General features: G+C 67.8%; 2 protein-coding genes across 7 annotated transcripts; one reads left to right on the top strand and one right to left on the bottom strand.

Annotated features, from left to right (window-relative positions):
- Positions 1–317: 317 nt before the first annotated feature.
- Positions 318–7618, bottom strand: CKM (creatine kinase, M-type). The gene is made up of 8 exons (XM_062598281.1): positions 7542–7618; positions 5237–5442; positions 4475–4629; positions 3542–3674; positions 2817–2988; positions 2320–2443; positions 1169–1358; positions 318–547 (listed from the first exon to the last, which is right to left on the bottom strand). Exons 2-8 carry the CDS (start codon positions 5427–5429, stop codon positions 369–371), a joined length of 1146 nt encoding a protein of 381 aa, XP_062454265.1. The 5' UTR covers positions 5430–5442; positions 7542–7618; the 3' UTR covers positions 318–368.
- A 545-nt stretch (positions 7619–8163) lies between these two features.
- On the top strand, positions 8164–18421 carry KLC3 (kinesin light chain 3). Of its 6 annotated transcripts, none has more exons than XM_062598174.1 (12): positions 8164–8380; positions 13400–13634; positions 14207–14492; positions 15141–15360; positions 15497–15584; positions 16141–16242; positions 16807–16980; positions 17068–17185; positions 17602–17650; positions 17811–17938; positions 18036–18093; positions 18200–18421. In XM_062598174.1, the coding sequence occupies exons 2-12, from the start codon at positions 13413–13415 to the stop codon at positions 18405–18407; spliced, it is 1653 nt and encodes a 550-aa protein (XP_062454158.1). In that variant the 5' UTR covers positions 8164–8380; positions 13400–13412; the 3' UTR covers positions 18408–18421. The 6 variants fall into 6 exon arrangements, with proteins under 6 accessions (XP_062454158.1, XP_062454159.1, XP_062454157.1 ...); XM_062598175.1 differs by lacking the exon at positions 8164–8380 and adding an exon at positions 11085–11117; XM_062598173.1 differs by lacking the exon at positions 8164–8380 and having other exon boundaries at positions 11583–13634; positions 17068–17155; positions 17602–17639.
- Positions 18422–18424: the final 3 nt, after the last annotated feature.

Here is an 18424-nt window from a genome sequence, read left to right as displayed (position 1 = left end):
CCGTCCCGCGTGGCACCCAGCACCCATCTCGCCCAGCGCTCGCCTCATCCCGCCACCCCCTCCATCGGGACCCAGGTGTCCGGGCCCCCCACGGCGTGGGCAGAGTTAAGGTGAAATCATGCCCGTTGCGGGGGCGGGGGCAGAGGGTTCCCCATGGAGGAGGGGACACGAGCAGGGCACCCTTGGGTGCCTTGAGGTGTGACTTAGGCAGGGGAGGAAGACAGAGGTGACTCCCCCAGCCCCGGATGCCTGGGCCCCTCCCCAGCAGGCCCGGCGCGATGCCAGCACCATCCCGGACGCCTGGGTCCCCAGCACCGTCGGAGGCCAGTTGTGTTTATTGAGGCCGTTTTGGGGTGCCAAGAGGGTCCCTATTTCTGGGCCGGGATCATGTCGTCGATGGAGTGGTTCTGCTCCAGCTTCTTCTCCATCTCCACCATGAGCTTGACACCGTCCACCACCATCTGCACCTGCTCCACCTCGGAGAAGCCCAGGCGGTCGGCGTTGGAGATGTCGAAGACGGAGCCCACGGCCGCCGTGTCCACCCCGCCTGCGGGGACAGGTCACCAGCGTCACCCGTGGGTGGCCCCGGCTCATCCTCGGGTCCTCCCCTCCCCAGTGGCACCACGGTTGGGGTCCTGCGTGTCCCCTGTGGGTGCTGTGGTCAAGGTGGTCTCTGGTGGTCCTGGGTGGCCCCGTGGACCACGTGGCCTCCATGTCCCTTGTGTCCCCAATGTCCCCTGTGGTTTCTTGTGCTCTCTGTGTCCACCATGTCCCCTCTGTCATCTGTGGCCACCTGGGTCCCCCATGTGCCCTATAGCCTCAATGGCCCATTTGTCCTTGGCGCCCACGTGTGCCCCATGCCACTCCTGGGCCTCCTCATGTCCCCTATATCCCCCCATGTCCCCATGTGTCCCTGTGTCTCTACGCTCACCCGTGCCCCCGTAACGTCATGTCTCCGTGTCCCTGTAACCAACCTGTGTCCCACCCGTGTCCCCCTACCCACCCATGTCCTCCTGTAACCCTGTGTCCTCGTGTCCCTGTGTCTCTACGCTCACCCGTGCCCCCTTAACGTCATGTCTCTGTGTCCCTGTGACCAACCTGTGTCCCACCCGTGTCCCCCTACGCACCCATGTCCTCCTGTAACCCTGTGTCCTCGTGTCCCACTCACCGGTGCCACGTTTCTGCAGCCGCAGGCGGCCCAGCACCTCCTCGAATTTCGGGTGCTGGCTGAGCTTGGGCAGGCGCACGTGGACGCCGCCGCGCAGCCCCGTGCCCAGGTTCGAGGGGCAGGTCAGGATGTAGCCCAGGTGCTCGGTCCACATGAAGGGGTGGCCGGACTTGCGGAAGATCTCCTCGATCTGTGTGTGGGGGGGGAACAGAGTGGGACATTGTTGGACCACCCATGGGACCACCTGGACCATCACCAACAGCAGGGATCACTCATGTCCCCTGCAAGAACCGCTGCCATGATCCAACCAGGAACCTTCCCAAGGTCCCTCCAGGAGACTCCACGTGTCCCTTCCTGGACCCCCCCCCCCAGCACCCCGGTCCCATGTGCCCCTCTGGCTCTGCCACCCTCATGAGACTCGCTGACCATCACTGATGCTGAGACAAACCCTCCCCACCATGATGTCCCAGGGCTTCCCAGACCTGGCACCCCAGGGTCCCTGCCGCCACCACCATCGTAGGCCCTCCTCCAGCTCCACCTGCCCGGGACCACCATGTCCCCAAGACCACCTATGTCCTCCATGTCCCCATGCCTCTCTGTATCCCCCAATGTTCCCAAGACCCTCCAGGCCCCTCTATATCCCCCATATCTTCCAGGTGCCCCAAAGTCCCCTGATCCCCATGTCCCCAATGCTCCCCATGCCCCACCCCCCCCCCCAATGCCCCTCATGTCTCCTTGTGCACCCAATGGTCTCCAAGCCACCCATGCCTCTCTGTGTCCCCAGTGCCTCCCAAAGCCCATGAGTCCTCGATGTCCTCCAAACTCCATGTCACCCGTGTCTCTCTGTGTCCCCCAATGTCATTGAGTCCCCCATGTTGCCAAGCCCAACTATGATGTCCTCCATGTCACTCTGTGTCCCCTATGGCCCCAAGACCATCCAGGTGGCCTGTATCCCCTATGTCTCCATGTCAGGACATGTGCCCAATGCCTCCTGACCTTGATGCCCCCCCCCAGTCCCATGTCCCCAAGACCCTCCATGTCCCCCATATCGCACTATGTCCCCATATCCTCCAAAGCCCCCCAACCACATCCATGTCCCCAAGACCCTCCATGTCACCCAAGACCCCCTGTGTCCCCCCCAATGCCCCCACCTTCTTGAGGCCGACGCAGAAGCGCCTGAACACCTCCTTCATGTTGCCGCCCTTCTCCATGGAGATGACACGGAGGTGGTCCTCCTCGTTCACCCACACCAGGAAGGTCTTGTTGTCATTGTGCCTGCGGGGACACACTCAGTGCCGGCCGGGGACCCGCAGTGTCCATCTACCCCCCCCATGCAAACACTGAGCCAATGGCAGGGATCCAGGCATCCTTGAGTGTCCCACCAGGATGGACACCAGCCTCGAGGTGTCCCCTTGCACAGACACTGCCACCCAGGTGGGACCCAGAGGTCCAGGGACCCTCAGATGTCCCACCAGGAAGGACCCCCCCCCCCCACCCCGCTTAGGTGGGACACCAGGATTGAGGTGTCCCCCTTGCACAGACACCGCCGCCCAGGTGGCACCCAGAGGTCCAGGCCCCCCCCTCGGCCGTCCCACCAGGAAGGACCGCGCCGTAGGTGGGACACCAGGACTGAGGTCCGGGCACCCACCAGATGCCGCGGGCGTCGGGCCAGTCGCGGGCCATGCCCGAGGCGAGCAGCAGGGGCGACACGGGCTTGTCGAAGAGGAAGTGGTCGTCGATGAGCTGCTGCTGCTCCACCTCCGTCATGGACTTGAGCGGGTAGTAGCGGCCCTTGAACTCCCCCTCCAGGCTGTTCAGGGCTGAGGGGGCGGGGTCAGCGCCAGGCCACGCCCCCTCCACCGCGCCGGGCCACGCCCATTTCCCCTCCCCCCCCAGGCCACGCCCATGCCCGGTCCAGGTCACGCCCCCATTGCAAAGCCCGCGCACCGCCCTGTCACGAGCCACGCCCACACATTCCTGGCCACGCCCACCTCCGGCCACGCCCCACTGGCATGCCAGGCTCCGCCCATTTCCATTGACGGTCACAGCCACGCCCATATCAAGACATCCAGGCCACGCCCCCTCCACCCCACCACCACCACCACCTGCAGGCCTTTGCTCACATGCGAGGCCCCGCCCCCCTACGCAAAAGGCCCCGCCCACTGCCACCCCAGACCCCGCCCCCATCTCCCAGCACACCTGCCACACCCCACCCCACACCCCACCCCATCCGGCTCCGCCCACCTCTCTAAGCCCCTCCCCCCCCATTGAAAGCACTGTCCCCAGCACCAGCCCCCACCCCGCCTCCCCGGGCACCAGGCCCCGCCCCCGGGCACCAGGCCCCGCCCCCCGGCACCAGGCCCCGCCCCTCACCGTTGACGGACAGCTTCTCGATGGCGCGGCGCTCGCCCCGGCTGCAGTGGGGCGGCAGCGAGTAGCCCTTGATGCTGCGCCCGGTGCGCACCCGGCTGCTCAGCACGTACTTGGGGTCCAGGTCGTCCCCCCCCTGCCGGCACCCGTCAGTGGGGGCGGGAGGGGGCCCAGGCATCCGGGCACCCCCCCACCCCCACCCCCGCAATCCCCTGCCCAGGAGAGACCCAGGCATCCAGGTCCCCTTGACCCTCCACCCAACACCTCCTGGTCTCCACTCCCACCACCCAGGTGGGACCCAGGTCTCCTTGACCCCCCACCCAGTGCCCCCCTGGTCCCCAGTTCCACCACCCTGAGGGACCCAGGTGCCCAGGTCACCTTGACCCCCCCCAACCACCCAACACCTCCTGGTCCCCACTTCCACCACCCAGGTGGGACCCAGGTCTCCTTGATCCCCCACCCAGTGCCCCCCTGGTCCCCAGTTCCACCACCCCGAGGGACCCAGGTACCCAGGTCACCTTGACCCCCCCCCAACCACCCAACACCTCCTGGTCCCCACTTCCACCACCCAGGTGGGACCCAGGTCTCCTTGATCCCCCACCCAGTGCCCCCCTGGTCCCCAGTTCCACCACCCCGAGGGACCCAGGTGCCCAGGTCACCTTGACCCCCCCCCAACCACCCAACACCTCCTGGTCCCCACTTCCACCACCCAGGTGGGACCCAGGTCTCCTTGACCCCCCACCCAATGCCCCCCTGGTCCCCAGTTCTACCACCCTGAGGGACCCAGGTGCCCAGGTCACCTTGACCCCCCCCCCCACCCAACACCTCCTGGTCTCCACTCCCACCACCCAGGTGGGACCCAGGTCCCTTTGACCCGCCCCCAACACTTCCTGGTCCCCACTCCCACCACCTGGGTGGGACCCAGGCATCCGGCACCTTGAGGTTCTCATGGTTGAGGTCGGTGCGGTGCTTGTCAGTGGGTTTGTAGCCGCCATGGCGGTCCTGGATGACGGGGTCGAAGAGATCCTTGAAGACCTCATAGGACTCCTCGTCCCCGGCCACGCAGCCCACCGTCATGATGAACGGGTGCCCTGTGGGTGGGCGGCGCGTCAGCAGGCACCGGGAACCAGCGTCGGCACCAGGAACAGGAACCGACACTAGGAACCGGGCACAGCACCCAACGTGCCAGCACTGGTTGAGGGGACACCAAGGCTGGTCAAGGGGGCAGTGGAGATGCTGGGGTTGGCTGAGAGACCCCCCCCCCCCCGGGGACACTGAGTCTGGCTGAGGGGACAGCAGAGTAGGGTGAGGGGGACACCAGGGATGGCTGAGGCGCCCCTGGGGACACTATGGCTGGCCAAGAGGACAGTGGGGACACCAGATCTGGCCGAGAGGCCCTAGGGACACAATGAGCAGGCTGAGGATCTCCTGGGGACACCGGGGGTGGCCAAGGGGACACCAGAGACTCCAGGGTGGGCCAAGGGGACACCGTGGGTAGGCTGAGGGGACACCAGGGTGGGTCAAGGGGACACTGGAGACACCAAGGCTGGTTGAAAATCTTCTGGACACACCAGCACTTTTTGAGGGGACACTAAGGCTGATTGAGGGTCTTCTGGAGACACCAGGACTTATTGGGGAGACACCAAGGCTGGTTGAGTGTCCCCCGGGGGCAGGCCGAGGGGACCGCCGGGTGCCCACCGGGGTTGTCGACGCCGGTCTGGATGACGTCATCGAGGGTGAAGCCGCTGGGCGTCTCCTTGTCGCGCAGGCGCTGGTAGAGGGCAGGCGTCAGCACCTTGGCCATGTGGTTGTTGTGCTTGGAGAGGTCGGGGAACTCCTCCTCCGCTGAGAACTTCAGCTTGTGCTTGTTGTGGGTGCTGCTGAAAGGCATGGCGGCGGCGGGCCTGCGCGGCACCGGCACCCGTGTCAGGCGCGCCATGGGCACAGCATGGCCATGGAGAGGGGGTGGTGACGGGCATCAGGCATGGGGCACGGCATGGCATGGGAACATGCCATGGGAAATGGCATGAGGGATCACATAGTGCATGGCATGGGGCACGGCATGGGATATGGCATGGTATGAGACCTGGCACAGTGATGGCATGGGGCACGGCATGGTGTGGCATGGGGCACGGCATGGTGTGGGACATGGCATGGCATGGAGTATGGCACGGCATGGCGTATGGCATGAGACGTGGCATGCTGCCTGGCGTGGGACATAGCACAGCATGGGACATGGCATGGCGCGTGGGACATGGCATGGCATGGGGCACAGCATGGGACACAGCATGGCATGTCCCATGGCATGGTGCGTGGGACATGGCATGGAGCACAGCATGGGACACACATGACATGAGACACAGCATGGCATGGAGCACACCATGGGGCACAGCATGGCATGGGACATGGTATGATGCATGGCACAAGGCATGGCATGGGGCACAGCATGGGACACAGCATGGCATGTCCCATGGCATGGTGCGTGGGACATGGCATGGCATGGAGTATGGCATGGCATGGTGTATGGCATGAGACGTGGCATGCTGCCTGGCATGGAACATAGCACGGCATGGGACATGGCATGGCATGGGACATGGCATGGGACATGGGGCACAGCATGGGACACAGCATGGCATGGGACATGGCATGGCGCGTGGGACATGGCATGGGACATGGGGCACAACATGGGACACAGCATGGCATGGGACATGGCATGGTGCATGGGACATGGCATAGGGCACAGCATGGGACACACATGGCATGAGACACAGCATGGCATGGGGCACAGCATGGGGCACAGCATGGCATGAGACATGGCATGGCAAGGGACACGGCATGGCATGGGGCACAGCATGGGACACAGAATGGCATGGGACATGGCATGGCAAGGGACATGGCCATGAGGGCCGGGTGACAGGCACGAGGCTCTGCACGGGGGACACAGCATGGCACGGGGCACACGGCAGCATGTCGCAGCACTGCCTGGGCCTGGCACAGAGGCGCTGCACGAGCAGGGAGGACAGGGCACGGGTGCCATGGCACGGGAGGACAGGGCATGGGGGACACGGCGTGGGCATGGGTGCCATGGCACAGGGGACACGGCGTGGGTGGAGGGCAACGTGGCATGGGGACATGGGAGTAACGGGGGGACATGGCGCAGGAATAGGGGACATGGGGGGCATAGGGGACATGGGGGGCATGGCACAGGAGACAGCATGGACACAGGGGACATGGGGGACACAGCCCAGGGGACATGGAGGACATGTTGTGGACACAAGGAATGCGGCATAAGGGACACGGGGGACGCAGCACAGACGCAGGGGACAGGCACAGGGGACACAAGGGACATGGGGGCACAAGGGACACAGCATGGACACGGGGGACATGGAGGGCACAGGGGACAGAGGGGACACAGCATGGACACGGGGGACATGAGGACAGGCACAGGGGACACAAAGGACACGGGGGGACAGAGCGGACACGGGGGGACAGAGCGGACACGGGGAGGGGGCAGAGCCCAGCCTGGCTCGGGCCGGGCGGGCACTAGGACCCCGGGGGCGGAGCAGGGCGGGGCGTGTCTCGACAGGGCGGGGCGTGTCTGGGGGGCGTGTCCGGGGGGCGGGGCCTGGGGGCAGCCGGCAGGTGCCGGGCCGGGCTATATTTGGCCGGGGCCGAGCCAGGGGCTATTTATAGCCCCCCCCAAAACGGCCCCGGGAGCCGAACCGGGCCGGGGGGAGGGGGGCGCCCCGGTACCGGCTCTGTCCCGCCCGGTACCGGCTCGGCTCGGCTCGGCTCGGCTCGGCTCGGCTGCAGCCCGGGTCGGGGTCTGCGGGGGTCGCGCCCGGTTTGGACAGCACCGGAGGGGTCGGACCCGGTCCGGGTCGGGTCGGTACCGGAGAGGTCCGGTCCAGTCTGGGTCGGTCCCGGAGGGGTCCGGCCCGGTTCGGTTCGGTTCGGTTCGGTTCAGCAGCGGAGGGGGCCGGGGCCGGTACCGGCGTGTTACCTGAGCGGGTCGGACGAGCGGGTCGGGTCGGGTCGGGTCGGACCGGCGGCGGCGGGGGCGGCGGCGAGCGGGACCGGGCAGCGGCTTTTATAGCCCCGGGGCCGCGCCGCCCCCCCGCCTCGGCCCGCCCCCGGGGGCGCCGGGGGGTGCCGGGGGGGTCTGGGACACCGGGAGGGGGGGGTGGCAGTACCACCTGCCCCTGAGACGGGACCGGGGGGCAAAACCGGGACCGGGAGGGAGGGGCAGAACCAGGACCAGGGGGCAGAATCAGGCCCCAAGGGGATAAAATGGGGACCGAGGTGGGGGGCAAAACCGGGACCAGGAAGCAGAACCAGGACCAGGGGGCAAAACCGGGACCCGGGCGGGGAGGGGTGGGGGCAAAAGCAGGCCGAGGGGGGCAGAACTGGGACGGGGGTGGGGGGGGCAGAACCGGATCCAAGGTGGGGGCAGAACCAGGCCCCAGGGGTGTAAAGCCAGGACCCGGGAGGGCAAAACCAGGCTCACAGAGGCAGAACCGGGACCAGGGGGCAAAACTAGAACCGGGGTTGGGGGCAGAACCAGGCCCCGGGGTGGGGGGGCAAAACTGGAATTGGGTGAGGGCAGGACTGGGACCAGAGGGGCAGAACCAGGCCTGGGGTGTGTGTGTGGGGGGAAGGAAACGGGCCTGGGAGGGGGGGCAGAACCGGCACCCGTGGGGCCGCGCACGGGGCCGGCCTCGCTGGGACCCCCGCGGGACCCCCCCCCCCCGGATCCGCCCCCCCTCCCCCGGCCCCGAGCGGGTCGGGTGTCCAGCGGGCGCCCTGCCCGGCAGCTGCCCGGCCCCGAAATACGGCTGCAAGGTGGGTCCGGGCGCAGGGCCAGCGAGGCGCCTGCAGCCCTCGCACGCGCGCGCGTCCTTGCACGGCTGCCCCGCACCTCGCACGGTCACCTTGTGCCTTGCAGGGGTGTCCTGCACCCTGCACAGGCACCTTGCACGGACATCCTAAACCTTGCACTGCTGCCTCGTGCCTTGCACGGCACAGGGTGCCCTGCGCCTTGCACGGGTGCCCTGCGCCTTGCACAGACGCCTTGCACGGGCATCGTACACCTTACACGAGTGCCCTGCGCCCTGTTCTCTGCTTGGGGCTTGCAGTTTCACCCCACGCACACTCCCTCTCACACGCTGCACCCCCTCCCTTGCACGCTGCACGTGGCACGCTGCACCCCCTCCCTTGCACGCTGCAGAGCCAGCAGCACCCAGCGCCTCGGGGGGGGGGGGACTCCCAGCACCCAGCTGAGCCGCCCTGGGGCAGGGGGGCACCGTTGCCTTGGCCGTGGTGGTGCCCCCAGCTGTGCTGGTCCCCAGTGCTGTACTGGGAGCACTGGGAGGCAGCAGAGGCCAGGCTGGCAGGGGGCAGAGCGGGGGGCTGGGGGGGGGGAAGAGGGAGGGAGAGACGGAAGGAAGGAGAAATGGGGAGAGGGAAAGAGAGGAGAGATGGAGGGAGGGGTGGAGTAGTGGAGGGAGGAATAGAGAGGGGGGAGGAGGATTAGAGAGATGTCAGGAGGAGATGGAGGGAGGGAGGAGAGAGTAGAGCAAGAGAAGGACGGAGGGAGAGCGGGATGGAGGGACGGATGGGGAGCGGCGGAGGGACAGAGGAGGTGGAAGGAGGGGTAGGAGGGAGGGAGGGGGGTGGCGGGAGGTGACGGAGGAAGAGGGATGGGTGACGCGGTGGAGGGAGGAAAAGAGGATAGAGGGATGGGGAGAGGGCGGAGGGAAGGAGAGAGGGATGAATAGAGGGGAGGGAGGAGGAGAGGGAGGGAGGGAGGGGGAGAGGGGAGGGAGAGAGGGGGAGATGGAGGGATGGTGGAGGGAGATGGAGGGAGAGGGGAGATGGAGGGAGAGGGGAGATGGAGGGAGGAGGGAGAGGGGAGATGGGAGAGGGGAGATGGAGGGAGGGAGAGGGAGATGGAGAAGGGAGATGAAGGGAGAGGGGAGATGGAAGGAGGAGGGAGAGGGGAGATGGAGGGAGGAGGGAGAGGAGAGATGGAGGGAGAGGGGAGATGCAGGGGGAGAGGGATGGGGCGGCCCAGGCGAGCAGGGACCGGCCGCCCGCGGCCCATGGGTGTCCCTCGGGGACACGGCGGGTGGCACCAGCCGTCCCCGCGCCGGACAGCGCCCAAAATAGCCACGGCGGGGGCCGGCGGCCCCTCGTGTGTGTGTGTGTGTGTGTCCCGCCCCCCACCCCCAGCCCACCCTACGGCACGGGAGTCCCCAGCCCGGGTGCCGGGTGTGGGGTGGGTCAGGGGGCCGAGGGCACCCAGCGGGTGCCGTGACCCCAAGGAGAAGATCCGCTGGATCAGGGCAATTCTAGCCGGGGGCCAACTCCCCCCCCACCCCCCCGCCCCGATATTTTTAGGCCGGGTCGGGTTACCGGCAGGGATCCGGTGTCGGGGCCGGCGCTGGGTGCTGGGGACCCTGGCGGGGGGGACCGGGAGGGCCGGGCGGTGGGGTGGCCCCCCGGGCACTTGCTGTGGGGGGGGGGGGGAAGCCCCCTCCAGTGCTGAGGGGGGTGCTGGATGGGGGGGGGGGATTTGGGGCGCAGGTGTGCCCCAAGCAGGGCAAGGCACCTGCACCCACCCCAGAGCAGGTGGGTGGGGGTCTGGGTGCCCCCAGGGTGGGTATGGGGGGGTAGGGACCCCCCAAGGTGGAAACAGGGGGTCTTGGTGACCCTGGGGTGGGCATAGCGACCCTCCAGGGATGGATTCCCATCCCCCTTGGGGGTGCCCCACACCCCAGAGGGTGCCCCACACCCCAGAGGGTGCCCCTTGCCAATGGGGGGTGTGGATAGGGTGCCCCACAGCCCTGGGGGTGCCCCTTGCCCATGGGGTGCCCCCTAACCTCAGGGGTCTCCCTTGTCCTCGGGGTGCCCCCTACCCAGGGCTGCCCTTGCCCATGGGGTGCCCCATCTATCTGGGGTGCCCCTTGCCTACAGGGCGCCCCACAGCCCCAGAGGTCTCTCTTGTCCTTGGGGTGCCCCACAACCCCATGAGGTGCCCCACAACCCCATGGGTGCCCCATAACCCCATGGGGTGTCCCCACCACCCCATAGGGTGCCCACCACCTCATGGGTGCCCCACCACCCCATGGTACCCCACAACCCCATAGGGTGCCCCACCACCCCATGGGTGCCCCACCACCCCATGGTACCCCACAACCCCATAGGGTGCCCCACCACCTCATGGGTGCCCCATCACCCCATGGGTGCCCCACAACCCCATGGTACCCCACAACCCCATAGGGTGCCCCACCACCCCATGGGTGCCCCACCACCCCATGGTACCCCACAACCCCATAGGGTGCCCCACCACCTCATGGGTGCCCCATCACCCCATGGGTGCCCCACCACCCCATGGTACCCCACGACCCCATGGGGTGCCCCACACCTCGGGGGTGCCCCACAACCCCACGGCCGCCCCCACGGGGGACACGGGGGTCCCGTGCACGGAGGCAGCCGGGGGGGGGGGGCGGGAGCCGCCCAAGATGGCGGCGGCGGGGGCGGCGGCGCGCGGGGCATTGTGGGGCGGCGGCGGCCGCAGGTGAGTCGGGCCGGGGCGGGGGGGGGGGGGCGATGCCGGAGCCCGGCGGCAGGTGGGTGCGGGCGGCGGCGCCGCCGCGCTACCGGCGACCGGATCGAGCCGAGCCGAGCCGAGCCGAGCCGAGCCGGGGGGAGCACGGTTGGGTTGGGGGCGGCTTTGAGGTGTGTGTGTTGGGGGGGGGGGGGTCCGGTCCGGGAGCGGCTCGGGCTCGCCCGTTCCCTTTGCGCTGGTCCGGTTCGGCTCGGCTCGGCTCGGCTCGGCTCGGCGCGGCCGAACCGGCGGCTCCGCCCGCTGCCGCCGCCGCCGCCGGTGGGGCCGGGCCGGGGGGCGCGCGCGGGGCGGGGCGGGGGAGGGGGGCTGCTGCGCATGCGCACGGGGAGAGGGGCTGGAGAGGGGCGTGTGCGCATGCGCCTGCCGCCGAGGGGGGCGCGCGCGTGCAAGGGGGCGCGCGCGTGCAAGGGGGCTGCGTGCAAGAGGGGCGCGCGTGCACACACGTGCGTGCAAGGAGGGGGGCAGTGCGCGCTCGGGCACGTGCAGAAGAGGATGCGTGTGCACGCGCGTGTGCAAAAAGGGCGTGCAAGGTGTGTGTGGGGAGCACGTGCAAGGTGTGTGTGGAGGGAGCACGTGCATGCGTGCCGGCCTGCAAAGCAGGACTGTGTGTGCGCGTGTCAGTGTGAAGCCAAGTTGTGCACCCCTGCACGAGTGCAGAGCCCGGTGGAACATGCACACGCAAGTGCAAAGCCCGGCTGTGTGCGCACATGTTAGTGCAAAGCGGGGTGTAGTGTGCGCATGCAAAGCTTGAGTTTTGGGTGCATGCACAAGCGCGATGGCAGGTTGGGCAGGCACACGTGAGTGCAAAGGCAGGTGGTGTGTGCAAAGCCCAGTTGAGTGTGAGTGCAAAGAGTGCAAAGCTGGCTTGTGTGTGCACGTGCAAGTGTAAAGCTGGGTTTTGTGTGCACACACCAGTGCAAGGCAGGTTAGTGCAAAGCCCCAGGTGAGGGCTGAGAGGGTGCGCACGAGCGTGCGAGACCGGGGATGGGTGCCCCACCCATCAGTGCCAGCTTGGGTGGCGGAGGGGTGAGCGTTGGGTGTGCACACGCATGTGCAAGGCCGGGCTGCACATGCAGGCCAGGCAGGCACACGTGTGCCAGGGCGTGAGTGCACGAGGGCTTTGCACGCGGCGCCCGCAGGCGAGCATGAGAACGCCGGCCACGTCACCCGGGCAGAGCCGCCCCGGGGCACCGCACCCCTGCTGGGTGCCGGCACCGCTCCAGCACCCGTTCCCAGCACCCATTCCCAGCACCCATACCCGCCTCTGGCACCGATTCCCAGCACCCGTTCCCAGCACCCATGCCCGCCTCCAGCACCCGTTCCCAGCACCCATACCCGCCTCTGGCACCCGTTCCCAGCACCTATTCCCAGCACCCGCTCCCAGCATCTGTGCCCACCTCCAGCACCCATTCCCAGCACCCATGCCCGCCTCTGGCACCCATTCCCAGCAGCCGTTCCTAGCATCTGTGCCCACCTCCAGCACCCGTTCCCAGCATCCATGCCTGCCTCCAGGTGCCATTCCCAGCACCCATTCCCAGCACCCATGCCCCCCCTCCAGCACCCGTTCCCAGCATCCATGCCCACCTCCAGCACCCGTTCCCAGCACCCATTCCCAGCAGCCGTTCCTAGCATCCGTGCCCACCTCCAGCACCCATTCCGAGCACCTGTTCCCAGCATCAGTGCCTGCCTCCAGGTGCCATTCCCAGCACCCATGCCCCCCCCTCCAGCACCTGTTCCTAGCATCCGTGCCTGCCTCCGGCACCCACCTCCAGCACCCATTCCCAGCGCTTGTTCCCAGCATCCGTGCCTGCCTCCAGCACCCATTCCCAGCACCCATGCTTGCCTCTGGCACCCATTCCCTGCACCCGTGCCCACCTCCAGTGCCCATTCCCGGCACCTGTGCCTGGCACCCATGCCCACCTCTAGCACCCATTCCCAGCACCCCGTACCCAGCTCCAGCACCTGTTCCCAGCACCCTATGCATGCCTATGGCACCCATGCATGCCCCGGCACCCGTGCCAGACTCCAGCACCCGCGCCCGGCTCCAGCACCCTATGCCCAGCCCTGCACCCATGCCAGGCTCCAGCACCCACCTCCAGCACCCGTGCATGGCACCCATGCCCACCTCGGCACCCATCACTGTGGCCCCCCCGCCTCGCCCGTCTGCAGTGCCAGGGTCCTCTGGGTGCACTGCCCCCCACCCACCCACCCATCCCCTCCGGCTCCCACAGGCTCGTCAGCCCCATGGCAGCGGAGGCGCCCGGCGGGGACCCAGCGCCCGACGCCCTGGTGGCGGGTGCCCGGCAGGTGGTGAAGGGGCTGGAGGCGCTGCGGGCCGAGAGCCGGGAGCTGCTGCGGGTGCTGGAGCCGGCGGTGCCCCACGACGCCCCGGAGCTGCTGGCGGAGAAGCGGGAGCTGGCGCGGCGCTCGCTCGACGGCATCGAGCTGGGCCTGGGCGAGGCGGAGGTACGTGGCGGGTGCTGGGGGGAGCCGGGTGGGTGCTGGAGCCAGGGGTGGGTGCTAGGGCTGGGGTGGGTGCTGGAACTGGGTACTGGAGCTGGGATGAGTGCTGGAGTCAGAGATGGGTGCTAGAGCTGTGTGTTGGAACTGGGGTGGATTCTGGAGCCAGGGGTGGGTGCTAGGGCTGAGCTGGGTGCTGGATTTGGGTGCTAGAGCTGGGTGCTGGAACCAGGATGGGTGCTGGAGCCAGGGATAGGTGCTAGGGCTGGGGTGGGTGCTGGAGACAGGTATTGGAACTGGGGTGGGTCCTGGGTGCTGAAGCTGGGGTGGGTGCCAGGGATGGGTGCTGGAACCGGGCTCAGTGCTGGAGCTGAAGCTGCGTGCTAGAGCTGGAGTGGGTGCTAGATTTGGGTGCTAAATCTGGAACCAAGATGGGTGCTGAGTGCCAGAGCTGGGTGATAAAGCAAAGTGCTGGGTGCTAGAGCTGGGCGCTGGAGCCGGACTGGGTGCTGGAGCTGGGTGCTAGAGCTGGGTGCTGGGTGCCGGGTCCGTCCCTGACGCCCTCCCTCTGCACCCAGCTGCTTCTGGGGCTGTGGGCGCACGTCGGGGCGCTGGAGGCCGAGCGGCAGCGGCTGCGGGCGCAGGCCACCCGCCTGGCCCAGGAGAACCTGTGGCTGCAGGAGGAGCTGGCGGGCGCCCGGGCCCGGCTCGGGCGCAGCCAGGAGGCCGTCGCCCGTCTCCAGGAGGACACCCGGCGCCTGGAGCTCGCCGGGCGCCCCCGACGCCCCTCGGTGTCCCGCGACGCCGACCGCAAGGACAGCCTGGCCTCGCTCTTCGACGGTGACGAGGACGAGCAAGACGAAGGTAGGGGAGCGCCCAGGGCTACGTCCTCCATGGCTGCGTCCTTCTCCGTGCCCAGCTCTGGGTCCTTCCCCATGGCCATGCCCAGCTCCATCTCCTTCCTCTTGGCCACGACCAGCTCTAGGTCCTTCCCCATGGCCATGAGGACCTTTGGGTCCTTCCCCATGGCTATACCTGACTCCATCTCCTTCTTCTTGGCCATGCCCAGCTCCATCTCCTTCCTCTTGGCCACGACCAGCTCTAGGTCCTTCCCCATGGCCATGAGGACCTTTGGGTCCTTCCCCATGGCTATACCTGACTCCATCTCCTTCTTCTTGGCCATGCCCAGCTCCATCTCCTTCCTCTTGGCCACGACCAGCTCTAGGTCCTTCCCCATGGCCATGAGGACCTTTGGGTCCTTCCCCATGGCTATACCTGACTCCATCTCCTTCTTCTTGGCCATGCCCAGCTCCATGTCCTTCCCCATGGCCATGTCCAGCTCCAGGTCCTTCTCCATGGCCGTGTCCACCTCTGTGTCCTTCTCCATGGCCGTACCAGGCTCTACATCCTTCCCTGTGGCCATACCCAGCTCCAGGTCCTTCTCCATGGCTGTGCCAAGCTCCAGCTCCTCCCCTTCGGCCATGTCAGGCCCCAACAGCTCCGCTCCCGCAGGGCCCCCGGCCTTGGTGGCGGTGGAGGCAGCACCCAGCGGCTACGAGATCCCGGCGCGGCTGCGCACCCTGCACAACCTGGTGATCCAGTATGCGGCGCAGGGCCGCTACGAGGTGGCCGTGCCCCTCTGCAAGCAGGCGCTCGAGGACCTGGAGAAGAGCTCGGGCCACCGCCACCCTGACGTGGCCACCTTGCTCAACATCCTCGCCCTGGTGTACAGGTGAGGGCTGGGCGGGCGATGGGTGCTGGAGCTGGGGTGGGTGCTGGAGCCAGGATGGGTGCTGGAGCCCAGATGGGTGCCGGTGGCATGGTGGGTGCTGGCGCCTCTTGCCCACCGCTCAGCCACCCCACTGCAGGGACCAGAACAAGTACAAGGAGGCCACGGACCTGCTCAATGACGCCCTGGGCATCCGGGAGCAGACGCTGGGGGCCGAGCACCCGGCCGTGAGTGGGGTCCTGCACCACCTGGCTGGGCACCTTGGGGTGCCCCCGGGGAGGGGATGGAAGGTCTCCATCCCCCTGCGGTGCCCTGGGAAGGGGATGGGGGTCCCTGTCACCCCAGGGTGCCCCACGGAGGAGATGCCCCCTGAGGGTGGCCCAGGGGTTCACGTTCTCAAGGTGACCAGGAGGTTCCTGGGTGGTCAATGTCCCTGAGGTGCTCAGGAGGATCCATGTCCCCAGGGTGACCAGGGACTTCTAAGGGAGGGGAGGGAGGCTATGACCCCACTTGATCAGGATGTCCGTGTCCCTGAGGTGTCCGTGGAGGGGGGGGGTCTGTGTCCCCAGGGTGACCAGGGGCTTCCTGGGTGGGCTGTGTCCCCAGGGTGCCCATGGAGGTTGATGTCCCCGGCGTGCCCAAGCGTGTTTCTGGGGAGGTCCATGTCCCCAGGGTGACCAGAAGGTCCCTGTCCCTGGCGTATCCATAGGGACCCATGTCCACAAGATGCAGGTGCCCAGGGGGTGCTGAGGCCCGGGCCCCATCCTGCCCTTGTTCCCGCAGGTGGCGGCGACGCTGAACAACCTGGCGGTGCTGTACGGCAAGCGGGGCCGCTTCCGGGAGGCCGAGCCGCTGTGCAAGCGGGCGCTGGAGATCCGTGAGAAGGTCCCACGGGTGCTACGGGCGCGGGAACGGCGTGGGCACCCTATGGGGACGGGCACCCTGTGGGCACAGGCACTGCCGCTCTGTGGGGTGGCTCTGGCACGGGCACCCAGCTCCAGCACCCAGCCTGTCCCAGCCCCATGCCTGCATCAGTGTGCTCCAGCCCCATGCCCACCAGGTGTTGGGTGCTGATTACACAAACCCACCACTCCTGGTCCCACCCAGGAACTGAGCACCCTTATCCACCTCTCCTCACCCTTTGGTCCTAGGCGCAGAGCACCCATAACCACCTCGCCTGACACCCCCAAGAGCTGAGCATCCATACCCACCTCTCCTCACCTTCTGGTCCTGCATGTGGAGCACCCATAACCACCTCGCCTGACACCCCCAAGAGCTGAGCATCCATACCCACCTCTCCTCACCTTCTGGTCCTGCATGTGGAGCACCCATAACCACCTCGCCTGACACCCCCAAGAGCTGACCACCCATACCCACCTCTCCTCACCCTTTGGTCCTGCATGTGGAGCACCCATAACCACCTTCCTTTTGCCCCCTGTCCTCTCCCAGGTGCTGGGTGCTGAGCACCCCGACGTGGCAAAGCAGCTCAACAACCTGGCGCTGCTGTGCCAGAACCAGGGCAAGTTCGGCGAGGTGGAGGGCTACTACGGGCGGGCGCTGCGCATCTACGAGCAGCGCCTGGGCCCCCGCGACCCCACCGTGGCCAAGACCAAGACCAACCTGGTAGGGTGCCGTATCCTCCAGGGATGCTCCATGGCACCCATGGGTGCTCAGTGACACTTGCTCTGCCTCTCCCCCCCCCACCTCCAGGCCTCATCCTACCTCAAGCAGGGCAAGTACAAGGAGGCTGAGGAGCTCTACAAGGAGATCCTGAGCTCGCACGAGCTGGGCCCCCGGGGTGAGCGGGCACCCCTGGGTGCTATGTCAGGTTAGGTGGGGCTGAGCATGGGGAGTTGGTGACCCCAGTAATGGGGGTGCTGAGGAGAGAGTGACCCTGGCTATGGGGTGGCAGGGGGGCATGGGTGACCCTGACCATGGAGTGCCAGGGGACATGGGTGACCTTAGGTATGAGAGTGCTGGGGAGGAGGTGACCCTGGCTATGGGGTGCCAGGGGACATGGGTGAGCCCAGGTATGAGGTGCCAGGGGACATGGGTGACACCAGGTATGAGGGTGCTGGGGAGGAGGTGACCCTGGGCACGGGGTGCCAGGGGGACATGGGTGACACCAAGTATGGAGGTGCTGGGGAAGGGGTGACCTCAGGTATGGGGTGGCAGGGGACAGGGGTGGCACGGGGGGGTGGGGGGGTGCCACGTGTCCTGCTCCAGTCCCCTCTCTCTGCCCAGGTGACTCCGGCCAGGCCAGCGCGGTCCCTCCGAGAAGGGTAAGACGAAGGTGGGGAGGGGTCCCAAGGGTGCCCTGCCTGGGGTGTGTGGGGCTGCTCCAAGGGCACCCCAAGGACCCAGCTGGTGGAAGTGGGGAGACGCTGCCTGGTTCCTAGGGCACCCCAGGTACCCGGACACCCATCTCCCCCCCCCCCACCCCCCTTCCCCAGGCACCCAAGGGTGCGCTGCAGCGGAGCAGCTCCTTCTCCAAGCTGCGGGAATCCATCCGGCGCGGGAGCGAGAAGCTGGTGTCGCGGCTCCGGGGGGAGGGCGCCCGCAGCGCCACCCCCAAACCCGGGTAAGGCGGCTCGGAGCACCCTGGGGTGACGGCTCGGGTGCCCCCCTCCTCCGCGAGCCGGGTGCTGAGTCCCCCCTTCGCCTTCCCTCCCCGGCAGGCTCAAGCGCGCCCGTTCCCTCAACGTGCTGCACGTGGGCGAGCGCCCGGCGGCGCCGGTGAGTCCCTCTGGCCGACGGTCCCGTCCGTCCGTCTGTCCGTCCGTCCCCACCCCAAAACCCCGGCTCGGCCTCGGCTCATCCCGCCGCCGTCCCCGGCCCGCAGGTCCCCGAGCGGCCGCTGCCCCAGAGCCGCATCCTCAGCGCCAGCACCCACGACCTCGGCTGAGCCGGCGCCCGCGCGGAGCGTCCGTCCGTCCATCCGTCCGCAGAGAGGGCGAGTGGCCACCTCCAGGCACCCTCGGGTGCCGCGGGCTCCGCGTTTGGCGTATTTAGAGGTTGTAGCAGCACCTGGGCGTCGCGGCGGGGAATAAATCACAGAGACGCAGCT

The sequence above is a fragment of the Rhea pennata genome, chromosome 32 (assembly GCF_028389875.1).
Source record: "Rhea pennata isolate bPtePen1 chromosome 32, bPtePen1.pri, whole genome shotgun sequence".
Taxonomy (NCBI): Eukaryota; Metazoa; Chordata; class Aves; order Rheiformes; family Rheidae; genus Rhea; species Rhea pennata.
Note: the sequence above shows the minus strand (reverse complement) of the source record. Positions and strands in the feature narration are given on the sequence as shown.